The following is a 23,375-nucleotide window of genomic DNA, read 5'->3' as shown; positions in this document are numbered from 1 at the left end:
TCGGTCTCAAAAATAAATAAACGTTAAAAAAAAAAATTAAAAAAAAAAAAAAAGAAATCATTTTACTTTTTCCTTTCAGATCTTTAGACCTTTAAGATTTTTGTTTTCTTGCCTTATTTCAATAGCTAGGACATCCCATACAGTGTTGAACAGAAGTGATAAAAACTATCCTCGACCTGTTCTTACCTTAAGGAAAAAGCATTCAATATCTACCATTAATTATGACGTTAGCTGTAGGTTTCTCATACATGCCTGTATCAGATTGAGGAAGTCCCCTTCACCCCTAGCTTCCTGAGAGTTTTTATCATGAATGGATGTTGAAATTTTGTCATACGTTAATAATGGGGGAATTTTCAGGTTATCTTACTTGTCATGTCACCAGAGATTTGATCAATTTCTTCAAAAGTATATTCTTCCAGGGCACCTGGGTGGCTCAGTCGGTTAAGCGACTGACTTCGGCTCAGGTCATGATCTTGCAGTTTGTGAGTTCAAGCCCCACGTCGGGCTCTGTGCTGGAGCCCGTTTCGGATTCTGTGCCTCCCTTGCTCTCTGCCCCTTCCCCACTCACTCTCTGTCTCTCAAAAATGAATAAATGTTAAAAAAATTTTAATTCATTTACAAAAGTATATTCTTTATTTCCTATCTGAGCACTGTATGTTCTTCCCTCCAACACTGAAGAATCTTTTTGTAGATTCCACATTTGTTTCTTTCTTCTCTTTAGTCATCCCTGTATAAAGAGAGGTCTATTCCATACAGTTGTTTTCCTGCAAACACATGTGCACGACCTCTTCGTTATACTATTCACTATTCATCTGATTATTCTAAGAACTGTCCTCTTTGATCCCAAGCTAGTGCACAATCCATAGTTAGTTTTCTAGTGTTACGCAGACTTCAGTTCTTATGGATATGCCAGCTGGACAAGAATCTCTTAATTTTTCTTCCTGATCATCTTATTAAATGAAGAACAATTTCTGGTGCTCATTTCTGATTAAACTAAAGTGGTCAGTAATTGCTCCCCTGCCAGCCACAACAAATACAAAACTACAAACCCAAGTCTGTACTGTTCTTGGGCCCTATTCCCAGTACTTCCTATTCCCAAGTGCTTTAGACCACAACTCCCAGCAGAGTAGTGGGCAGCCTCTCTCTTAAATCAGCAGCAGTCTCGGAAATATCTCTTCCCACCTCCTTTCACTCATCTCAGGGCTTCTCCTAGCCTTGTGTGTAGAAAATTCCTGTTGGTGGTTATCAGAGCTTAACAAAAGTCCTAATTTCCAATGCCAAAAGAAAAAAACTGTATACGTCTCTTTAGTTTTATATATTTATCAAAGAGAGAATAAAAAATATGAATCAGATCATAGTAGTTTTTAGCCATGATACCATGAAAATCCTATGATTATATTCTAATAGTACATGAGAATTCAAAATTAAATGAATTTAATCAGGCAAATTAATTTTTTGAGTGAATTCTAAGTTAACAAGGTAGGTAGATTCTAGCTTTGCTTTTGTAAATTAATCCTTAAGCAATAATTCTATATTAATTTTCAGAAGGCAAATTTGAACACATCTGACCAGCCTGTTTTTAACAGTGGCAAAATGTCAGATGACAAAACATGGAATACAAAAAGACAATGATATATTCTCCTGATAGGTTCTGATCATGATTAAGGCTTGCACAGAACTGGGCAAGACTGAATTATTTATGGTCCACAATGATCCAGAGTCAGCCTAGCCTAAGAAGATCTATCAGAAAGAAGCTAGTTCTGAAGTCAAAATTAGAGAAAGGATTACTCTGTTACATTGTTAAGCTTCTAACACAACACTTAAATCCTCTGATTCAGCAAGGTGGACAGGACACAGGACCTGAATCTGTATGACATTCTGAAGTCATCCAAAAGCCTTAAATACTGGCCCCCATTTTTTTGTTGTTGTTAAGAACTATACAAATGGCAACAACCTGATTGTCCTTGCTTGTGAAACAAAGAACCAGGTGAAAACAGTACAACTTCTACTAAAAAATAAGAGGTCTCAATGTTTTTTCTATCAATTTAGGATCCTTTAAAAAAAAAAAAAAAAAACTATTTCCCGTGATGGTTCTGAGATAAAACTTCCTTTAATATCATACCTTAACATGAGATCAGTTTTTATGGGTGAAGAGGAGACTATCAGCCCTAGGCATCTCCTTCCTGAACCTCACACAACCAAAAGGCAAGAAAAGACAGTGGAAATGCCAAGGTGTACAGGAAACAAAGACTTCCACTGAGTAAGCCCATCTGAGAGGACCCAATAATATGTCGCTCGCCCAAAGGAATGCTACTGCAATAGTCCAAGCGTGGTTTATATTGGGACATTTTCCCTTCTCGGATCTAGGTATCTGGATGCTAACTAAAGCCAGTGAAGGTGAGAAAGAAAGAAATTAACATGAAGTAAATGCTAAGCAACTTCACTTTAATCTAATCTCTTTTAATCCAGACACATCAGGAGGTACTTGTTGTTGCAATCATTTTTAAAACTCACATAAATTTTAGCCCTTCAACAAGCATACTTTCATGGAACACACAGGCACAACATATGCACGTCTGACTATCCGGAAATAAGAATATGACACAAGGAATTGAAATGATACTCACCCAATGCCCTGAGCTATGTTCTCTAATTGCCGACACATACAAGATCGAACTTCATATTCCACATCTTGACAGAGTGATTTTACCAGAGGAAGTATCTCTCTTTTAATGCTTAGAAGGCAAAGAAAGGAACGTGCAAGTGGGTATTTTAGACTAAAATTTTCAAACAGTTATCATCAAAATCTTAGCTTACCCTAATAACAAATATATTTTAATACAAAGCTTTATAGTCTAGAGTGGATTTTCACATGTCATTAAACTTTGGAGGTTATCTCCTGTTACTTGCAAATCATATACATGATTGGATCTTTGTAAAATAATGGCTAATTTTGGATTCACAATTAAACATCTTAAATTAAGGATAAAAGGTTACACAGGCAAGTGGAATATCTAGCAACTATCTACCAAAATACTCTTCAACTTTATATTTTATTCTGTGCCATAATTAATATAACATTCCATTCTTTCCACTTGGTTATTTATCATCTGGGCAGAGAGGAGCATATACACTATAAACATTCCCCATAAAGCCTCAAAATAAGATAAATTATCCAAAATAATGAATTTATAACAATAATGGAAGAAATCAGAAAGTCTTATCTTTATGTACGGTCAGACAGTTTTTGACGTCTATAGAATAATACCATTTTATGCTCAAAACTACACTCAGTGTGTGACAGAGAAGGCTAAGATGAGAAATATAAAAAGTTAACCGTGTTGATTTGAAGAGCCATGAGATCAGAAGAAATGCATCTGAATAGTAGACTAAGTAGACTATAAGAATTCTACAGAGTTAAAACAGCTAAACTTGTATGTAGTATGGAATAACATAATGTAAGCCTAATACAATAGTAAATCACACGACCATCATACATTTTAAATCGAATTTAATTGAATAAAGTAGACAAAAAAAATTATATACAAATACTCACGTATGGGCATCAAATTTGTTGGTCATTTTTCCTAAAATTTTACAACTAACTAAACGAGACTGGACAGTTTGGGAAAGTTGTGCCTTGGAAACAAGTGGGTTCAAAATCTAAAGAGAAAATATTTAGAGAACAAATTCACAAAGTTTTATATATTCTTGCCACTAATGTCAGCTATTTTCCTCAAGGAATATTTTAAGATCCTAAGTGGTTTTAAGAAACCTGAGTTATAATTTGAGGTGTCTCATAACCTGAATCACCTTGTTGACCTTCTGCGTTACTAAAGGGAAGATGATGATAAATTACATAATTAAAAAACAACCAGGCCGGGGGCCGGGGAGGGGGGGGGAGGGGTGCCTGGGTGGCTTAGTCAGTCAAGCGTCGGACCTCGGCTCAGGTCATGATCTCATGGTTTGTGGGTTGGAACCCTGCACTGGGCTCTGTACTGACAGCTCAGAGCCTGGAGCCTGCTTCAGATTCTGTTGTCTCCCTCTCTCTCTGCCCCTCATCCGCTCATGCTCTGTCTCTCTCTTTCAAAAATAAAAACGTTAAAATAAAAATTAAAAAAAAAACAACAAGCAGGTACACAAAACCTGAATTAAAGCTTATGATGAATTCTGTAATGATCTGTGTACACATAAAGTGTAATTACTGAAATGCACATCTTCAAAAGAAAAATAAGCAAATTGCCAGACAGCCTGAAATTTTTGTTCCATACAGATTAATTTTTATATTTACCCTAAAGGGATACAAAACATTATAGCTTCAAATAGATTCTATTAAGTAATTCTGACATCTGCAATAACCCAAGTGTGATATTGTATTGTGTACACGCCGGGCACCCAAAAACTCAACAGCATGACACATTATAAAGAACTATGAAGATCAGATCCTGATTCTGGCCTCTGCTCTTAATCTGTCCAAGTAATCTTGCTGTTTCTTATTTCTCATCCCAAGATTTCTCATCTACTTAAAATGGAAATTAAACTGTCACCCTAAGGTCCCTCCAAGTTCTGAAACTCTATGACTCTAATAAAAAGGTCAACTGTTTTTTTTTCCTCTCCACAAAGAAGCCAGAAATGCTGAATGCATAATGATACATATAATTTAAAACTCAAAGACCTGAAACAAAATAAACTGCAAGCTTAAAATCGTAAACATCACATAAAATAATATATGGCATTCGGGAGTAAAAACTGCATTCTACAACATAGCACCCTTGAAAAATAGAAGCAACAAATGTCAACATGACGTTCAACATTTAAGTATCTGTTAATCACCGAGATGTCTGGCACTAAGTATACAAACATCCTCATAATGGGGTAAATCTTCCCATTTTCGAGCTAGTGTTTTGGCACTGAGATAGGACCGCAAATTGTACGAGGGCAAAGGAAGGACGAAAACGCTTCATGAAATACACAGAGGACATTTCCTCAACGGAGAGCTACTTTTTTCAACCAGGACATATTTGAAAAGAATCTACGGACGATGTTCAAAGAGTGAAAAATCATTTCATTACAGAATAAATTTCCTTTCTAACTTTCTTATTCTCCCATTTTAATTTACTAGAACTTTTAGATGAGAGCATATTAAATAATGTTAAAAATTAAAAAGCAAACTAGTAACAATATTTGCAACAAACATAACAAAGGATTGGAAACCTTGAAAAATAGTACACATAAATAGTGATCAAATGATATGACCAGACAATTCCAAAAGAATAGAACTGATATAAACATATGGGAAAATATTTAACAGTGTAATAATCAAAAAAAAAATTCAAATTAAAATATAATCCCATTTTTTGGCTCATCAAATTACACTGGAATGCTATTGGTGAGAACAGTCCAGACACAGGCATTTTCACATATTGCAGTAAGAGCCTTAAGAATCTGAATGCTCTCTGACCCAGTAATTCCACTTTTTTGGAAGCTACATTTAAGAAAATTATCTGAGGGGCGCCTGGGTGGCTCAGTCGGTTAAGTGTCCTACTTCGGCTCAGGTCACGATCTCACAGCTCGTGAATTTGAGCCCTGCGTTGGGCTCTGTGCTGACAGCTCGGAACCTGGGGCCTGCTTTGGATTCTGTGCCCCCCTCTCTGCCCCTCCCCTGCTCGTGCTCTGTCTCTCTCTCAAAAATAAACATTAAAAAAAATTTTTTTAAAGACAATTATCTGAAAAACAGAAAAAGCTCTACAGAGATGTTTACTAATGCCTCATTGTATTAATAAAATACTGAAAACAGGTTTAAATGTTTAACAAGTAAAATATTTTGTAGCTACTACCAAATGAGTTTAACACACATAGGAAAATAATCCTAAGTGAAAAACAATCACATATAAATTCAACATGATTATGAATATGGCAAACAAAAAACATATACAGGGAAAAAATCTGAAATGATTTTTCAGATTTTGGCTAAGTACAGAACCACGATTTTTCTTCCTATTATTTTCTGTGCTGCTCATACTTTCTATAATGAACATGTGTTGCTTTCAGAGTGGGAAATGACCTTATTCTTTTTTTTAAATACCACTTTTCAGTAAAAACAAAAACGAAACCCCTGGAGTGACTTACTTAATAGCACTTACCAAAATGTGTGTGTGTGTGTGTGTGTGTGTGTGTGTGTGTGTGTGTGTGTTGCATTACCTCATGTTTTAGGGTTTCTTTGGGCAATACTTCTATTACAGAGAGAAGAGTTTCCAACCATGCATTGCTGACACCTGATTGACACAAGGAAAAAGAAAAAAAAAAAAAGTCTCACAAATTAGTTTTAACTCAGCCATCAAGTGACAGCACTATTTCATAAAACGGGGTAGAATTATTTTTATTGCTATTTTAAGAAGTTCCTCTATTTTCTTTTTTGCTTTAGCCAACATCTAGAGAACATTTATATCTTTAAAAATAATATGGGGGAGGGAATACCCTTCAGCCAAAATGTGTCATTTTTGCTGTACAATAATAACACAAACATAAATATTGTAAAATTCAAAAATTCTAAGAGGTAAGTACAGATCGTAAGATAAATTAATGCGTCTTCAGCTTTCTAGGATCCTAAACTTTGCGGGGTTTGTAAGGAAACAGCCATGGCTATTTTTAGTCATACTCATGGTCAAATCTTGGGCAGGATAGCCTCATTCACTTATGCTCATCAGGCTAACGAGATCCCAAAGGCCTTACGGCCACCTCCAGGAAACAGTAAGCACAGAACTAACAAGCCAGGCTGCTGACCTGCATCCCTGTGCTCCAGATGTAGCAGAATGACTTGGAGGAAGGAGTGGGCATATGTATGAATTGACACTGATTCTTCCTGTAGAATGGTCCGGAACGACACCGCAGCCGTTAACTGCATTTCCACTCCCGCCACATGCAGGACTTCCTGTGTAATCAGAAAGAGTTTGCTATTACACAGAGGCGAGATCAGAAACTCTAATTTGTAAAAATCCAAGGTCATGGAAACCAAACACAGTCAGAGTCCACAAAATAACTATATATGACCTTTAAAGATATGCACTTCCTCTTATTACTTTAAGAAAACTATTATCAATCTGCTCCTTACTGTTTAACTCATTAGACCACCAAAAAGCTTAAATGTTGTAGGCACTCACAAAATCACATTCCATTGTTTTTTTTAAATGAAAATTACAAATATATATAAACCTTTTAATAATGGAATAGGGATTTTTGATAGATTTCAATTTCTATTTTTGCATTGCATTGTACAGTTCACCATCATACCTAGAATAGGAATGTCAAAGGTCAAAGGTTTTCATTCCCTGTATTTCTATTTCAAAAAATAAACATTAAACATTCTACTATAAAAAAGGAATACACTTAAGATTGTGTAAATGTGTCTTCCCCTTTAGATAACTGACAAGAATATAAATTACCATGAAGTAAACTGTTTTTAAAAGAAGGAATTTTTTAAATAGAAGAATGTTTCTAAAAATTAATTATATCCATAGCCACTCCTTAAAAAAAAATTGTAACGTATGTTCAAAGTTAAAGACTACATGAGATACTAATTTTCAACACATCAAAAAGTAAAAACAAAAAAAACCAAAAACAAACTTTCATTTAAACCTCATCAAATATACTACCTCTACTTCTCTAGAAGAGAGAGAGAGAGAGAGCTCGTGTGTGTGTGTGTGTGTGTGTGTGTGTGTGTTAGCTAAAAGCATTACTTTGTTGCTTGATCAGTTATGTCAATTATGGGAATTTCCCTTAAATGCCTACTTTATAACTAACATAGTAAAGTTCGTACAATAACGTGGAACAGATATGAACAACGAGGTTTCCTATCTGTGACCTTAAGAAAATTGATCTTTCCGTATTATTTCCTAATCTAGAAAATGTGAATTCTAGTACCATCTTCCCAGAGATTTAAATCATTTAAACAGAGCTTGCACGACTTACCAACTTGTGCACACTGGGCATTTAAGTAATGACCACTGGCCATCCACGGGGCTCCTCTACACGAGGCCACCTAATAGGAATCTCATCTTGTCCACATCTGAACTGATCTCTCCCCCAAACCTGTTCCTCCTCCCATCTTTACCTCCACAAACAGTGAATGACAACTCCTCCCTTCCGGTCGCCGGCCCCAAAACTCTGGGGCCGGCCCTTGGCCCCTCTCAGCCTCTCACTCACCACAGATGGCCAACCAATCCTGACACAGAGTCTGACCACTTTCCACCATCACCTCCAGCCTGAGTTACCCCAGGAACCTGCTAACTAGTCCCCGATGCCATCATGGCACCTCTACTGTCTAGTGTCTACACAATAACCTGAGAGATTCTTATAAAACACAAGTCCGATCACGTCACTTAGCAGCTCAAACTCCCCAGTGGCTTCCATCCCACTCACAGCAAAAGTCAGTCCTTTCAGTGACTTCCCAGATCTGTTCCCACTGCCCAGTTTTCCCAGACTTCCACATGACTGGCTCCCTGATCTCTCTCGAGCCTCTATTCAAGTATCACCTTTCCAAGGAGCTCCTCCCTGAAGACCTGATTTCATACTGAGAGCCACTCCCCCGCTCAAGCTCTCATCACCTCCTTTATATTACAGGTCTATCATCTCCACTGTCCCAACACGCTCCTATGCTTGTGGTCCGTCTCCCACACCTGAATACAAGCTGCAGGACTGCAAGAGTTTCTGGCCGTTGCGCTCACCGCTGCACCCCACCTCCTAGCACACAGCAGGCATTCAGGAAGCGACTGCCAGATGACTGAGTATCCCTTACCCTTTCACCTAAAGTTTCTGCTCTTGGCGCTCTGTCCTTTCACACACATTTTCCACATCTCCTAAAGGATGACTTCAAGAGATGCTGAGGTGAGTCCTAAAGATTAGGGATTGGCAGAATTAGACACAAGGCAAAGCAAAACCAGATCACTAGAAATGCATTCTCAACCCTCCATCGTGTCCATAAGGGGACGTTCCTGCCATCTTCTCCCCCAGCATCTGTGCAACCAGGATGCAGACCAAATACCCGGCCTTCTCGATTCACGTGGGGGGACCACGGCCAGTAATCGTTCTGGGAGATAACATGTCATCCTACAGCAGAAGAAACCGACTCAGAGTCGTCAAGTATCCTGCTGAGGGCCAGCAAGCTAGCGATTGGCACCTGTAAGACGTAACCCTTCCTTGTCTGCCTGATGCCAAAGCTAAGTACTCAACTCTTCCTTATGGACTCTGCACTTCCATTCATCGTTCCATTCATCGGCTCCAATCAATCCCGAACCTTCACGTGGTAGTGTGGGAAATCTGGCAGCGGCTTCACTGTGGCAAACGTTTAAGCGGTATGGTTAATTCCCAGAAAACCTACAGCACGTTCAAACTTTTGTATCACACACACAAATGTCATTTTACAAGTTTCCGCGGCCAATAGTCAATTATATACCTTAGGAGTTCTTGGCTAAAAGAATAAGAGAGGGAATGATAAGGCGTAAAGCAATAGCAGAGACTGGTCTCTGAAATCAGCCCTCCCATATCCCCTCGTTTTACTGTTTCCAAAACAAACACGTGTTCCACACTAACTATTCTGGATTTGGAAAACACTCTTACAAGATTTGACGTGGCCGGTATACATCACTTACAGGTTTCAGAACGCACGGCTTTTATTTAGCAACAGAAACTACTTTGCAAGGAAATATCAACATATATCGTGAGGGCCACCGTGTTCATTCCGGTTCACATGAGTCTGCTGTTTTAAGTTCCAAGAGATGTCATCCTGCCCCCTCTTAAAGTCATTCGAGTCTTGGGTTTTGTACGCATGCAAACTTTATGCAAAAGAAGAACACGGGAAGCTCTCCAACTTCGTATCTTCTTACTGTATTACTTAGTCTTGACTCCCGCAGCAACATTTGCCCCAACTATTTTGCATTTAATTTTCGAAAAATCCTCAAGTCTTATCAGGATTTGGGTGTTTCTCTTGTTGTGCTGACTTCAACATCTGGGACTGTCCACTGTTAAGAAACCAGCACAGACTAAGAGATTTTATCACTGCTAAAAATCAACTGACTCCTAAGCATATTTTTCTGAAACATAATACAATAAGCATTTGATACTTACCAGTAAGTGTTCTCCTCCACAGAGTCACACCCTCTGGACAAACATAGTGAGATCCATACTCTCTGGGTAAATAAGTGTGCATCCTCATGGACCTTGGAAGACACTGAAAAGTAAATTCCTCTATTGCTTAAGTGCATGCCTTACTGGCAGTTACGTTCCTCTTATATACTACTGTATGGCTGGCATTCCAACTTGAATTCCTCAAAAATGAAATGAGACATTTTATAAACGAGTTAATGGTACATTTCCAAGTTTAAAAAACTATTCCCGCTTAAGGAAGGAAAATGTACTAGACACTTCTCTGCTCAAGTTAGCATGAACTTTAGTCCTCTCTTTGGTTAGCATCAACGGTACGAGAAAGCGTTTTGTACGACATGTTACGGTCCTGGCCTAGAGGGAAACTGCTCTGTCTCCAATAAGCCCACATGGTATACCTCAAAAGATATTGCTCTTTATTATATACAACCCAGAGAAGCATTACACAAATCACTGGCTTATTCCAAAAGAATAGAATATTTTGGATTCACACATTTGGAAACTAAACTTACTGAATTAAACTGGTAAACATATTTACCACAAATGGCGCTGGCTAAAGGTAAAGGAGAACTAAAATTAAAAATATCTTTGTAGATTTTTAGAGAGACTATCACTAGTCATTTTGAAGTTAAATAATAGGGATTTAAATATTAAAACATTGAAGACCTAGGACACATAAAATATCTGGGGTTCCGAGGGTCACAACCGTGAGAATTTTCAGTGACTAACAGTAACGGTAAGCAGCTCTTTTCACTATAAAAATGGTGACGTTTATAAGACTTTAAAGCTGAGTTAAGTGTGAATAACTGAAACATACCAACTCAGATACCTTTAACAATTCACTATACCTCATTTGTTTCCCCTATCGCTGACCGCCAGGCTCTACACTAAAATAAAGGGCGAGGAGAACTAGTTGGGAATCCTGAAAGTCAAAATCCGAGAGGGAAAGGGGGAAAATAAAGTGGAGACAGGAACAGGAACAAAAGGGATGTCTTTTATCCTTCTTTAAATCTGTGTTTCAGTGATTAGCAAGGTTCATGAGGAGGTACACATAACGATATCCCAAAGATCTCTTTCCATAAAGGAAATACCAATGGTAACTATCATACCACTACTGTAGATGTGCAACGAAGTGTCCTTCCATGCAAAATCATGACAACACTGGGGCGCCTGGGTGGCTCAGTCGGTTAAGCGGCCGACTTCGGCTCAGGTCATGATCTTGCGGTCCGTGAGTTCGAGCCCCGCATCGGGCTCTGTGCTGACAGCTCAGAGCCTGGAGCCTGTTTCAGATTCTGTGTCTCCCTCTCTCTGACCCTCCCCCATTCATGCTCTGTCTCTGTCTCAAAAATTAATAAACGTTAAAAAAAATTTTTTTAAAAGAACAAAACAAAATCATGACAACACCAAACAAATAAATACATTTCAAGACAATGGTTTTGAAACTGAGCTTCTAATTAGACTACTCCGCCCAGTCATTTTGACATATAATGTTAGAGTCATGTAATCTCATGATTTAGGCCTAGAATGTAAATAAAAAGCTATATATATAACACTGCAAAGATATGCTTATCAAAGAAACATCTATTTGCTCGATATAGCACTGAAAGTAACCATATCAAACGATCCATTGTAGCCATATTTAATTAGTTGAACACATTTTGATAAAATGATAAACTGTTTTCTTGGAGGGGCAATCAGCGTTGGAAAGCACACCAAATGTCTATAACCAAGTGGAAATTGGGCTTTCTTTCTAGTCAGTCTGTCCTAATCTAGTCCCTTCTAATCTCTGTCTAAAGTAGCCCAATGAAGATCTAATTTTGATAATTTAATTTTGATTTCATTCACAGCTATTTATTAATTAAGCATCATACTAAGTGTACTGGGAAGCTGGAGAAAAGTCAAACATTGTTCCCTACCTTTGAGGGACCCCTGTAGCTTCCATATATTTAAACATTCAATAAATGTTTAGTTACATTCAAGGCTGTGCCAGGTTCTAGAGCCTTAGCAATGAGCAGGACTAGCAGTGCACCTGTTAGTGCCACAGTTAAGACTGTAATAGGAGCCAAGGATGAGAAGCGCAGATGGCATAAGAACACCTGACAGGGGACCTGATCTCTCCCAAGGAGAGAGGATCACGGACAAGTGACACCCAGCCTGCGCAAAGAGAAAGAGATAACAAGACAAAAGCTGGATAAGCACGAAGAGTACGAGGGCAAGCGCTCCTGGCACTGAGAAACAAGAAGGAGCCTGGCGGACTCGGGAACCAAAAGGCCAGTGAGACTAGAGCACACCGCGAGAGGAGGGGCCGAGGCTGGGGAAAACAGAAAGCACCCCAATTACGCAGGGCCTCAGATGCACTCAGTAAGAGAACACTCAAATCGTAGTCTTAAATGCTTTGAAACAGCATGCAGACCACTACGATGAAAGTGAATCAGAAAGTAGAGAGGTGGGTGGACCGGGAGGGAGGTAGTGGGAAGGGACCACTTGGAAAACCATGACCCTCATCTGAGCAAACCCTCACGGTAGCCAGGACTAGGGTGAAGGGGGTGTGGTTGGAGAGAGGTGGGTGGATTCAAAACATATTTAAGACATGACACAAACAGGACTGCATAAGCGAGGAGCAAAAGAAGAGATGGGATCAAGGAGGACTCCCCACATCCTGCCTTGGAAACCAAGTGGATGATAGTGCTACACAACAGGACAGGGGGACACTAAAGGAACCTGAGGTGTCGAGGGGAAATAGCAGGACTGAGTTTTGGACTTGTTAACCCTGAGAGGCCTTTGCGGCATCCCAGTGGAGATTACAAACAGAAAACCGCACATGCGGATCTGATGCTCTGAGAAGGCATGCTGTAAATAAGAAAACTTACATCGAATACATGCAATTTATATAGATAATATATAAAGACCTGGGTGTAGATGAAATGGCCTACACAGAAAACAGATCAAAAGTGGCAATCTGCCACCGTACACGTAATTTTACCCCAACAAAATAAGGGGGTTGAAGAACTCGAAGTTTTAAAGGAAGACAGCTATCACAAATGTTTTGGCAGAATATTTAATTTAAAATGCTAAATTATTCCTAATACATAAGTAGAAAACAATCAGTTGTTTTCTGTGGGGATAAGGGTGATGGTAGGCCACAGTGAAGGGGTATATGCATTTTGGGCTAAAATCGTTCCAAGATTAAACCAAGAAGAATAAAATAAAAGGAAAGGGAACTTACCCTCTCGGTAATGGAAGACTAGATAATCCTAATCAGCTCTCCTGATGGGGAGAATTTACAAAACTGGACAAAATATAAAAGTCATCTGTGTGAGAGCATATGGAAACTAACAAGGCCACCCATCCAAAACTAAATAATTACCTGTCTTACATTGTTCGTTACTAGATTAATTACCCATCCAAGATCTAAGAGACAAAGGCATTCCAGAAAGGTAAGCATGTAATCTGGGGCCTCTTTTTCCTCTGAGGCCATCTGCTAATTCTAGAAAAGACTCCTGAGAGGCTGACAGCTTAAGTGACTTTTTTTTGACAGTCTTGCAGAGGGTCCCCAGTAAGACCCCTGGGACAGGATAAGGGTGATCCTGAAGCCGACTGGCTTTTGCCCGAGGAGCAGCCCGGCTTCACAACATCCAGTACCTGAAACTGGATTAACTGAGGCTTTACTGCCAATGCAGTTAAGTGGCTCCCAGAAGAAGAGACCACCCTAAGGCTCAATCTATTTCTACAAATAATTTATCAAATACAAGGTCAAACATACGATCAATAACATGCAGGCACACGAAGAGATAAGGAAATACGAGTGAGATCCAGCAGAAGCAATATAAAACAGAAATGCACCACGCTCCGGGTATTGGTGCGATCTGATGCATACCTGGTTCAAGGGGACGTGGTAGATTTTCAAAAAAAGATTAGAAATTCCAGACCAGAAAAGTAGGATAATCAAAATCAGATTACGTGGGGAAATAGGTTTAAAAAGCTTAGGGTGGAAAGCCGCCACCACCGGGCAAATGCACCCAAGGTCAGTTAGCAAGACACACTACAATGAGATCACTACAATGAGTAACTTGTTATATCACCTGCAGGAAATTCCTTTCCATCTGGCGCCAATATGCTATTGTGCTTTGATCACAAACTCTACTTGCCCCCCCACCCACCCAGACCCTTTGCTTCCTACACAAGTTAACGATTACTGTCTGATTGGTTTCTCCACGTTCACCACGTGTGTAAGATCCTGAGAGCTCAATAAATATAGAGAAGAAACCCCTGTTCAGGGCTCTTGTCTCCTCCTGGACATTAGCCTCTCTAGTATTCAATTCTGCATCCACTCTCTTGCTGGACAAGAGAAAACTCCGCACTCTTGGTCTGTGACAAGATTAGACGTAAATGAATCGGTAAACTGTAATATGATCAGGATAAATCACTCAAAATGAGTCACAAAGAGAAAATAAGGGAAAAGACATAGAAGATTAGACATTAAAAGGTCTAATATATGTGAAATTAGAGTCCTAGAAGAAAAACAGAGGATTAGGAAGAAGCACATTAGAAAAATATCTGAAAAGATAATGGTCAGGGTTTTTTAGTATAAATATTCTGACAAGTGTATAGCCTTATTTGTATGTATCCAGTGACTAATGATACTAAGCATCTTTTCTTATGCATACTAGCCATCCACAAATCTTCTTTAGTGAAGTAGCTGTTCAAATTGTTGCCCATTTCTTAAAATTGTTTTTTTTCTCCCTTATTCTTGAGTTTGGAGACCTGTTTACATATTCTGAATGCATGTCCTTCATCATATATGTGATCCACGAGTATTTTCTCCCGTTCTAGGTCTTCTCTTTTCATTCTCTAACAGTGTCTTCTGAAGAGCTAAAGCTTAAAATTTTCATGAGGTCAAATACCAATTTTTTTCTTCTATGGATCATGCCTTGGTGTCATATGTTAGAAACCTCTGGCCCAAGGTCACAAAGATTTTCTCATTTTCTTCTAGAAGTTTTATAATTTTAGTTTTTAACAGGTTTACAATCTATTTTGAGTTAATTTTTGTGTATGATATGAAGTATGGACTTTTTTCCCAATTAACCCAGTACCATTTGTTGAAAAGACTATCCTCTCTACACAGAACTGCCTTTGCTCTTATGCTGAAATCATCCGGCAATGTATATAAAGGACTTATTTTTCCTCTGTATATGTCCCACTGATTTGTCTTTATATAACATAGTCTTAATTGCTGCAGCTGTATATTAGGTCTCAAAATCAGATAGCAAAAAATCCTCCAACTTTGCTTTTCTTTTTCAAAGTTGTTTTGGCTATTTTTGGTCTTTTATATTTTCATATGAATCTTAGAATTAGCTGGTCATTTCCTATCAAAAATAAAGGAATAAAAACAAAAACCTAACATGGTGGAATTTTTATTATTTTACATTAAATATATAGATTGATATGGGAAGAACTGACATCGTAACAGTATAGAGTCTTCTGATCCATGAACATGGTATACCTTTGCATTCACTTAGTTCTCATATTACTTCTCTCAGCAATGTTCTACAGTTTTCAGTATACAGACCTTACATATCATTTATCAGATTGAACCCCAAGAATTACATATTTCAATGCTACTGTGATAGTTTAAGAAAAACTTCAATGTCCAATTGTTTGCTGCTAATATAGAAATACAATTGACTTGTATATTGATCTTATATCCTCCAGCCTTTCTACATTTACTTAGTAGTTCCATTATTTTTCTTATGTAGATTCCAGCATAGATAATAATGTTATCTGACAAAAAAAAAACCCACAATTACTTCTTTCTTTCTCTGCAAGTGAATGCCTTTCGTTAATTTTGTTGCCATACTGCATTGGCTAAAACGTTCAGTATAATGCTGAACAAGGTGGTATTAGTGGACACTCTTGGCTTGTTCCTGAACTTAGGGGAAAGCATTCAGTCTTTCACCTTTAAGTATAATGTTACCTATGTGTTTTTCAAAGGAAGCTCCTCTCTAAGTTTGCTAAGTTTTGCTAAGCTTCGTTTTGTTTTTCAGGAATGACTGTTAAGCTTTTGTCAAATATTTTTCCTAAATCTACGGAGATGATTAAAAGGTAGTGTTATTTTTTTTCTTTTTCCTTTTTTTTAGTTTGTTGATAGGATAACTCACATGGATTTGTTTTTAAATGTTTAACAAACCCTAAATTCCTGAAATAAACTCCAACTGGTCATGATGGATTATCCTTTTTTATATGTTGCTTGATTTGATTTACTGGTTTTCAGAAGATGTTTTCATGTAAGCTCATGAGGGATATGCATCTGTAGTTGTTTGTTTTGTAATGTCTGTGTCTCATTTGGGTATCAGGGTGATGCTGGCCTCATAAGATGACTTGTTCTTACTTCCTCTATTTTCTAAATGAATCTGTGTGGAATTGTTATTTCATTTACATTTACCCTAATGTTTACCATTTCTGGTACTCTATTTCTTCATGTAAACCCAATGTCCATCTCTTATCACATCATTTCTGCCTCAAATATCTCCCTTAGCATTTCTTGTAAAATAAGTCTGGTACAAAGAATCCTTTCAATCTCTCTTTGCCTAAATAGTATTTTGCTTTCATCCTTGAAAGGTATTTTCACGGGGTACAGATTTCTTATTGACATTTTTTTTCTTGCTTTTAGTACTTCTAACACTCCATTGTCCCCTAATCTGCACTATTTCTGGCCAGAAGTCTGCTTTACTCTCACCTTTGTTCCTCTGTTTGTAATGTTTCTTTCATCTCTGGCTGCTCCCGAGATTGTTATGTTTTACTTTCAGCAGTTTGATCACAGTGTGCCTGGTGGTGGTGATGGTGGTGGTAGAGTGTGTGTTTATCCAGCTTCAGGTTCTCTGGGCTTTTGGATCTTTGGTGTGTTGTTTATTAACTTCAGAAAAGTCTTGACTATTATTTCTTCAAATAGTTCTTCTTTTCTCATTCTGAGACTCCAATTGCACATATATTAGACCACCTGACATTGTCTCAAAGCCATGTGATGCTCTCTCCTGTTTTGTTTTGTTTTTTCTACTTGGTTCTATCTTTGTGTTTCAGTTTGGATAATTTCTACCTTCAAGTTCACTGATTCTTTCCCCATCTGTGTCCAAACTGCTGATGAGTCCATCAAAGGAATGCTTCATCTCTGATGTTATCTTTTTTTAAAAAATAAAGATTTTAAAGTAATCTCTACACCCAACATGGGGCTCGAACTCACACCCTCGAGATCAGGAGTCACGTGCTCCACGGACTAAGCCAGCCAGGTGCTCCATCATCCTTTTTATTTCTAGCATTTCCAGTTGATCATTTTATAGCTTCCATCTCTGCTGAAATTCTCTGTGTGTCCATGGAGATAGCCTGAGGAAATGGGCAGTGTTGCGTTCCCGTTCCCTTCCCCAAGCAGCAGCCATTCATCACCGCACTGGCATCAGCAAGGGAGAGTCTCTCCAATCTCCTGTCCTGACCCCTAAGGCAAGGAGGCTTGTGGAAAAGAGACTGCAAGTGGGTGCAAAGTTCCCTTGTGTCTGGAGCTCCAAGTTATTCTAAACTGATATGCTGCCCACGCTCAACCTTTCAAAACCTGTCACAATTTCAGCTGATTTTTTTTTTCTAACAACCTTATGTGGTGGTCACTTCTTCTATAGTCAGTCAAAAGTCAGTGTCCCTGTGTCCCATCTTTTCTCAGAGGAGCTGCTGCTCTTCTGAATGTGGTTTTCTTGGTTGCCTTGTGACCACTTTCGACAGGCTCAAAAGAACTGGTGACTGAATGGACTCTGTGACTAAGCTATTGTTGTTGGACAGCAGTGATGCTTTCTTGCACACTTCCACACCCTAAGTACAAGTGGAACTGACGGCTTTTGTGTTTGAGCCCTGAGTAGTCCTTCCTCTCTTACAAGCTTACCTAAACATTTAAATGAATGCTTGCTGTACTTTAGAGTTTCTAGATGTTCTGATTTGAGAAATTTCTAGGATATTTAGTTCATCACTGCCAAAAGGTTACTTAATCCATAAAGCTTTACATCAAAGATGACACACCTTTATTACAGTATAGTATGGAAATACCTGCCTTGTTTTATAATTTTGCAAGGACTGTAAACAAAAATGTCTATAAATGATCCTTCATATCACTCAAATGCCTTATGTCAGAAACAATATCCAAGTAGTAACAGAGGTTGCACTATCACAGAAATAAAGGATCTTCTAATTAAGAATTTCAAAAGTTCTAGCTGATTTTTATGGTAGGGTAAAAATAACAGATGAATGACTAAGAAGCACATGTGAGAACACTGGTCTCCAACAGAATTCACTGAAAGGAAATATCTTCAGGTATTCGGAATATCAGCTAATATAACATTTTATGCATGCCCAGAAAAACTATGTACTCAGTAAATGTTTCCACTGAATTTAATTATTGTAAAATAATTAATGATGTTAATCTGTTTTGTCTGTAGCATAAGTAGATAAAAAGACATAACATAAATATGATTTTCAAAATGCATATGGGTCAACGTACTTTCATTTTTGAACTACAAACCACAGAAGAAAAAGTAATTTGTATCATGTTCATGTTCCCTAATTCCTTTAGTTAATATTGCCTCTTTTTTTTTCTTTCTTTTTCTTTTTTTTAATGAATTAGAAAAAATATTATATAATTTTATGCTTCCTAACCCATAAAACCTCCTAGGTAGGTCAATTCTAACCCTTATGGGTTGTTTTTCATCAGCTTCCATTACAGGAATTATTTCATTTTCTTTCTTCACATTAGAGTGTCCCTAAATCCTTAGCCTGTCAATAGAGTACTACCAGTGGGCTTTTTATGACCTGTACAGTATCTGGAACACCATGTTCTGATTATTTATAAACGTGTTGCTTGCACAAAATCCTTTTGCTTTTCTCAGGAGGGAACTTTCAACTTATCTCAGAAAACACGACCTACAGTGAGGAAGACCCGGACTTTTACTTTCGAGCTGCAAATGAAAGAAAAAAGTAACTTGTATCATCTGTTTATCCTCTTTAATACCTTCAGTGAAGACTCTCTCTTTTGCTTGGTGAACTGTACAAATAAGTTATGTAATTTCATGCTTCCTAGAGACCTCCCGACAAAATATTCATAGTCATACATTGACTCTTTGAAGCCTGCATTTTCTCAACTGTGAAATGAGAATAAATATGTCATGTAGAGTTGTTATAAGACGTTTAAAAGGATGTGTCTAAAGTATTAAGCACAGTGCCTGGCCCACAAAAAGTGTTCCTTCTAATTATCATCGGCTATCCACACATCTGTACCGCCTGAAATAAGACTTGAAAAGGAAGTAAAGCTAAGCTTTTTTTTTTTTTAAATGTTCATTTATTTTTGAAAGAGACAGGGACAGAATGTGAGTGGGTTGGGGGCAGAGAGAGAGGGAGACACAGAATCCAAAGCAGGCTCCAGGCTCTGAGCGGTCAGCACAGAGCCCGACGTGGAGCTCGAACTCACGAGCTGTGAGATCATGACCTGAGCCGAAGTCGGACGCTCAACCGACTGAGCCACCCAGGGACCCCAGTAAAGCTAAGCTTTTTATTCACATACATCTATATTTACACAGAAAAGATTTAAAATTTTGAAAATGAAATCTTTTTTTTTTTTTTTTTTTTTTTACATCTACCTATATTCAGGGGCACCTGGGTGGCTCGGTTGGTTAAGCATCCAACTTCAGCTCTGGTCATGATTTCACAGTTCCTGAGTTTGAGCCCCACGTCGGGCTCTGTGCTAACAGCTCAGAGCCTGGAGACTGCTTCAGATTCTGTGTCCCCTCTCTGTCTGCCCCTACCCCACTCGTGCTCTGTCTCTCTCCTTCAAAAATAAATAAACATTAAAACAAAATTTAAATCTACCTATATTCAGTAGATATAAAATAATAATCACATTGGCAGAAACTTGTATTTTTTCTATTATTTCCATTAATGAAGATAATGTCATGTAAAATAACAGTAAAACTAATAAATCTTTCGAGAATCAGGTTGGTAGACCACATCTGCTAATCTCAAATGACTACATTTCATACTGATTAATTATGTCTTTTTTTATCCTTTCATTACTATGCATCTCTCTCCCACTCCCCCAAAAAAGCTCTCTCCAGGACCACAAAGCACTATCATACCATTCCACTGACAGTCTGTTTTTACTTCTCATCCAAGAATGCCATCAGTGGATCAGGCCAATATATCATTGGTCTTTCAGGCAGGCACTTACAGTCTCCGAATATGAAGTTCAATCAATGCTCATTTTTAAATCACTGTTGGGTGCCTATTAGTTTGCCAAGCACTGTTGCAGGTTCTGGGGGTACCATGATAAATCAGACTGTCAAAGTGTCCACCCTTAAAGGAAGAAAGAGAAAAGAAAGGCAGGTGATGAGTTCAGAAAGCTAGATGGGATCGGGGCGCCCGGGTGGCTCAGTCAGTTAAGCGTCCGACTTCAGCTCCGGACATGATCTCGCAGTCCGTGAGTTCGAGCCCCGCGTCAGGCTCTGTGCTGACCGCTCAGAGCCTGGAGCCTGCTTCGGATTCTGTGTCTCCCTCTCTCTGACCCTCCCCCGTTCATGCTTTGTCTCTCTCTGTCTCAAAAATAAATAAACGTTAAAAAAACAAAAAAGAAAAGGAAGAAAGAAAAGAAAGCTAGACGGGATCATTTTATGGAATGGTAAGGAGTTTTATTCTGACCTGAAGTGAGAAGTTACTTTTATTAGTTTCTTGTGGCTGCTGTAATAAATTACAACAAACTGGGTGGCTTAAAACAACAGAAATGTATTCTCTCACAGTTCTGAAGGCCAAAGGTCCTAAATCAGTGTTATTTAACCAAAATCAAAATGTTGGCAAGGCCACGCTCCTTCTGGAGGCACTAGGGTAGAATCCATTCCTTGCCTCTTCCAGCTTCCGGTAGTTGCCCATATTCCTTGGCTTGTGGCCACATCACTCCAGTCTCCGCCTCCTTCACATGGCCTTTTGCGTGTCTGGGTCAAATCCACCTCTGCTTTCCTCTTATAAGGATACATGTGACGATTTTTAGGACCTACCCAGATAATCCAGGATAATGTCCCTATCTCAAGATGCTTAACTACATCTGCAAAAACTCTTTTTCCAAATAAGAGAACATTTTTAGGTCCCAGGGATTAGGACCTGATCTCTTTGGGAGGCTATATTCTGCCTCCCACACCACTTAAGCAATTTTCATGCAAGAAGATATGATTGATGCTTTGAAAAGATCTCTCTGAAGGAAAAAAAATAACTATGTGAGATGATGGATGTATTAATTAACTTGACTGTGGTAATCATTTCTCAATGTACACATATATTAAATCATTACGTTGGTACACTGTATATATAATTCTGTTTGTCAAAAAAAATTGTAGATTGTTCCTAGAATAAATAAATAAATAAATAAATAACCTCTATGGCTGAGTGGGCTGGGGGGGGGGGGGGGGGGGGGGCAAAGTAGAAACAATAGGTCCAGCGAGGAGGCTGATGTGTAACCAGATGAGAGCGGACTGAGGCTTGAGAAGTAACATTATATATTATATATCTGCTGCAATCATGATCAGCTAATGCGAAGGTTGTGTAATAGTTAAGAGGGGGGACTCAGCAGCCAGACTTCCTGTTCAAACCCAATTATGCCACGTGCTAGCTCTGTGACCTTCGGCAAGTTAGTCAAGTAAGGTGTTTCCTCTTCTATCAAGTGATCCTTATAGAATTACTAGGAGTCATCAAAAAACTAAAAATGCACAAAGTGTTGACAGAGTACAGTGCCTGACACGCAGTAAGACCTCAGCAAATGTTAGCTATACTTATTTTTATTCGTTCCTGATATTGCACGTTCTCTAATATATAATTTTATGCAGTAGATTTTTGGGTCCCCAAATGAGTGGAAAAACAAAAGAATTCAATAACTCAACAGGCAGAGGCATTTTTTACAATTCATTATAAAAAGAGTCACTAGTAATTAGCCCATGTAATTATTATTATAGGGGGTAATTACATCATTACCACTTTAATTTTATAAAGGACCAGAGCATTTCAGACATGTATCCTAACAATCAAATTCTTTCACTTCTAGCTAACCAGAAGTTTAAGTCAAATATTGAAATCTAACATTTAAATAGATCCCAATTTATTGTGGAAAAGACTTAATCAATAAAGACCACAGACAAAAATTACTGGTTTTCAAAAGATGATACCCTAGGAATTAAGTCGTATAACATGAATATATTGTAACAACTGTATTTAAAAGTGTCTCCAATCTAGGAAATTTAAGTTGGAGGTCAAAATACTCTTTCTTTCTGGATTCTTACTTAAATTTAACCTTGAGGGGTGCCTGGGTGGCTCAGTCGGTTAAGCATCTGACTCTTGGTTTTTCAGCTCAGGTCAGGATCCCCCCAGCTTTGTGGGTTCGAGCCCCACTGACAGTGCAGAGCCTGCTTAGGATTCTCTCTCCCCCTCTTTCTGCCCCTCCCCCGCTCACACTGTCTCAGTCTCTCTCAAAATAAACATACATCCCTACATAAATACATACATACATACATACATACATACATAAATTTAACCTTGAGATAAATAACCTCATAGCATTATCATTTGTTGTACGCTTTGGATAAAATTTACAAAGTGAACTGTAAAAATACTACAGATCAGCTCAATTCAAATCTGACTCTATTTCTACCATTTTTAACCTACCTTCATCCCTAAGACAGTGAAAAGAGCAATTATTTTAAAAACTATTTTGCAGTTAATATATTATTGTAAGGATGAAATGCAAATGCAATACAACAAAAAGAAATTAAAATAGCATTGGTAAAATGTTATATTAAATAAGACCAGAGAAATCTTCATTATCACTGTATCTGATGCTCTTTATGGTAAAGATAAGGTAAAGGGGGAGCTCTAAAAGTTTATACTATTGTTGCAAACGTGCTAACCATCTCAGGAATGATTAGTTTCTTACACAGAATATTTATTGTACTTATCTTTAAATTCTCTAAAAGTAAGTCATTCATAGATTAATATTAGTAAGTATGTAAATGACTCTTCCCTGTGGATTTAATGAACGACCAACCGAGATACGCAAACCCAGCAGAACCATACAGATGCTCAAGCCAGAAATCCGGAAGGTATCTCTCACTTCCCACACCCAACTCATTAGGAAGTTCTGTTCTGTTCATTCTACC

The 23,375-nt window shown here is 38.2% G+C and overlaps 1 protein-coding gene across 3 annotated transcripts in view; it reads right to left on the bottom strand.

The window, feature by feature from the left end:
* Positions 1-23,375, bottom strand: part of PPP4R4 (protein phosphatase 4 regulatory subunit 4) — a 105,340-nt gene that overhangs the window by 44,177 nt on the left and 37,788 nt on the right. For 2 of the 3 annotated variants that reach the window (XM_042990460.1, XM_042990459.1), the window contains exons 4-7: positions 6,784-6,931; positions 6,202-6,275; positions 3,557-3,663; positions 2,628-2,735 (exon numbers count right to left, since the gene is read on the bottom strand). In XM_042990460.1, the coding sequence (XP_042846394.1) occupies positions 2,628-2,735; positions 3,557-3,663; positions 6,202-6,275; positions 6,784-6,931 (437 nt within the window). Of the gene's footprint in view, positions 1-2,627; positions 2,736-3,556; positions 3,664-6,201; positions 6,276-6,783; positions 6,932-10,122; positions 10,226-23,375 lie in introns of all 3 variants that reach the window. The other variant, XM_042990461.1, reaches the window with a different exon arrangement.

The sequence above is a fragment of the Panthera tigris genome, chromosome B3 (assembly GCF_018350195.1).
Source record: "Panthera tigris isolate Pti1 chromosome B3, P.tigris_Pti1_mat1.1, whole genome shotgun sequence".
NCBI classification, from domain to species: Eukaryota; Metazoa; Chordata; class Mammalia; order Carnivora; family Felidae; genus Panthera; species Panthera tigris.
Note: the sequence above shows the minus strand (reverse complement) of the source record. Positions and strands in the feature narration are given on the sequence as shown.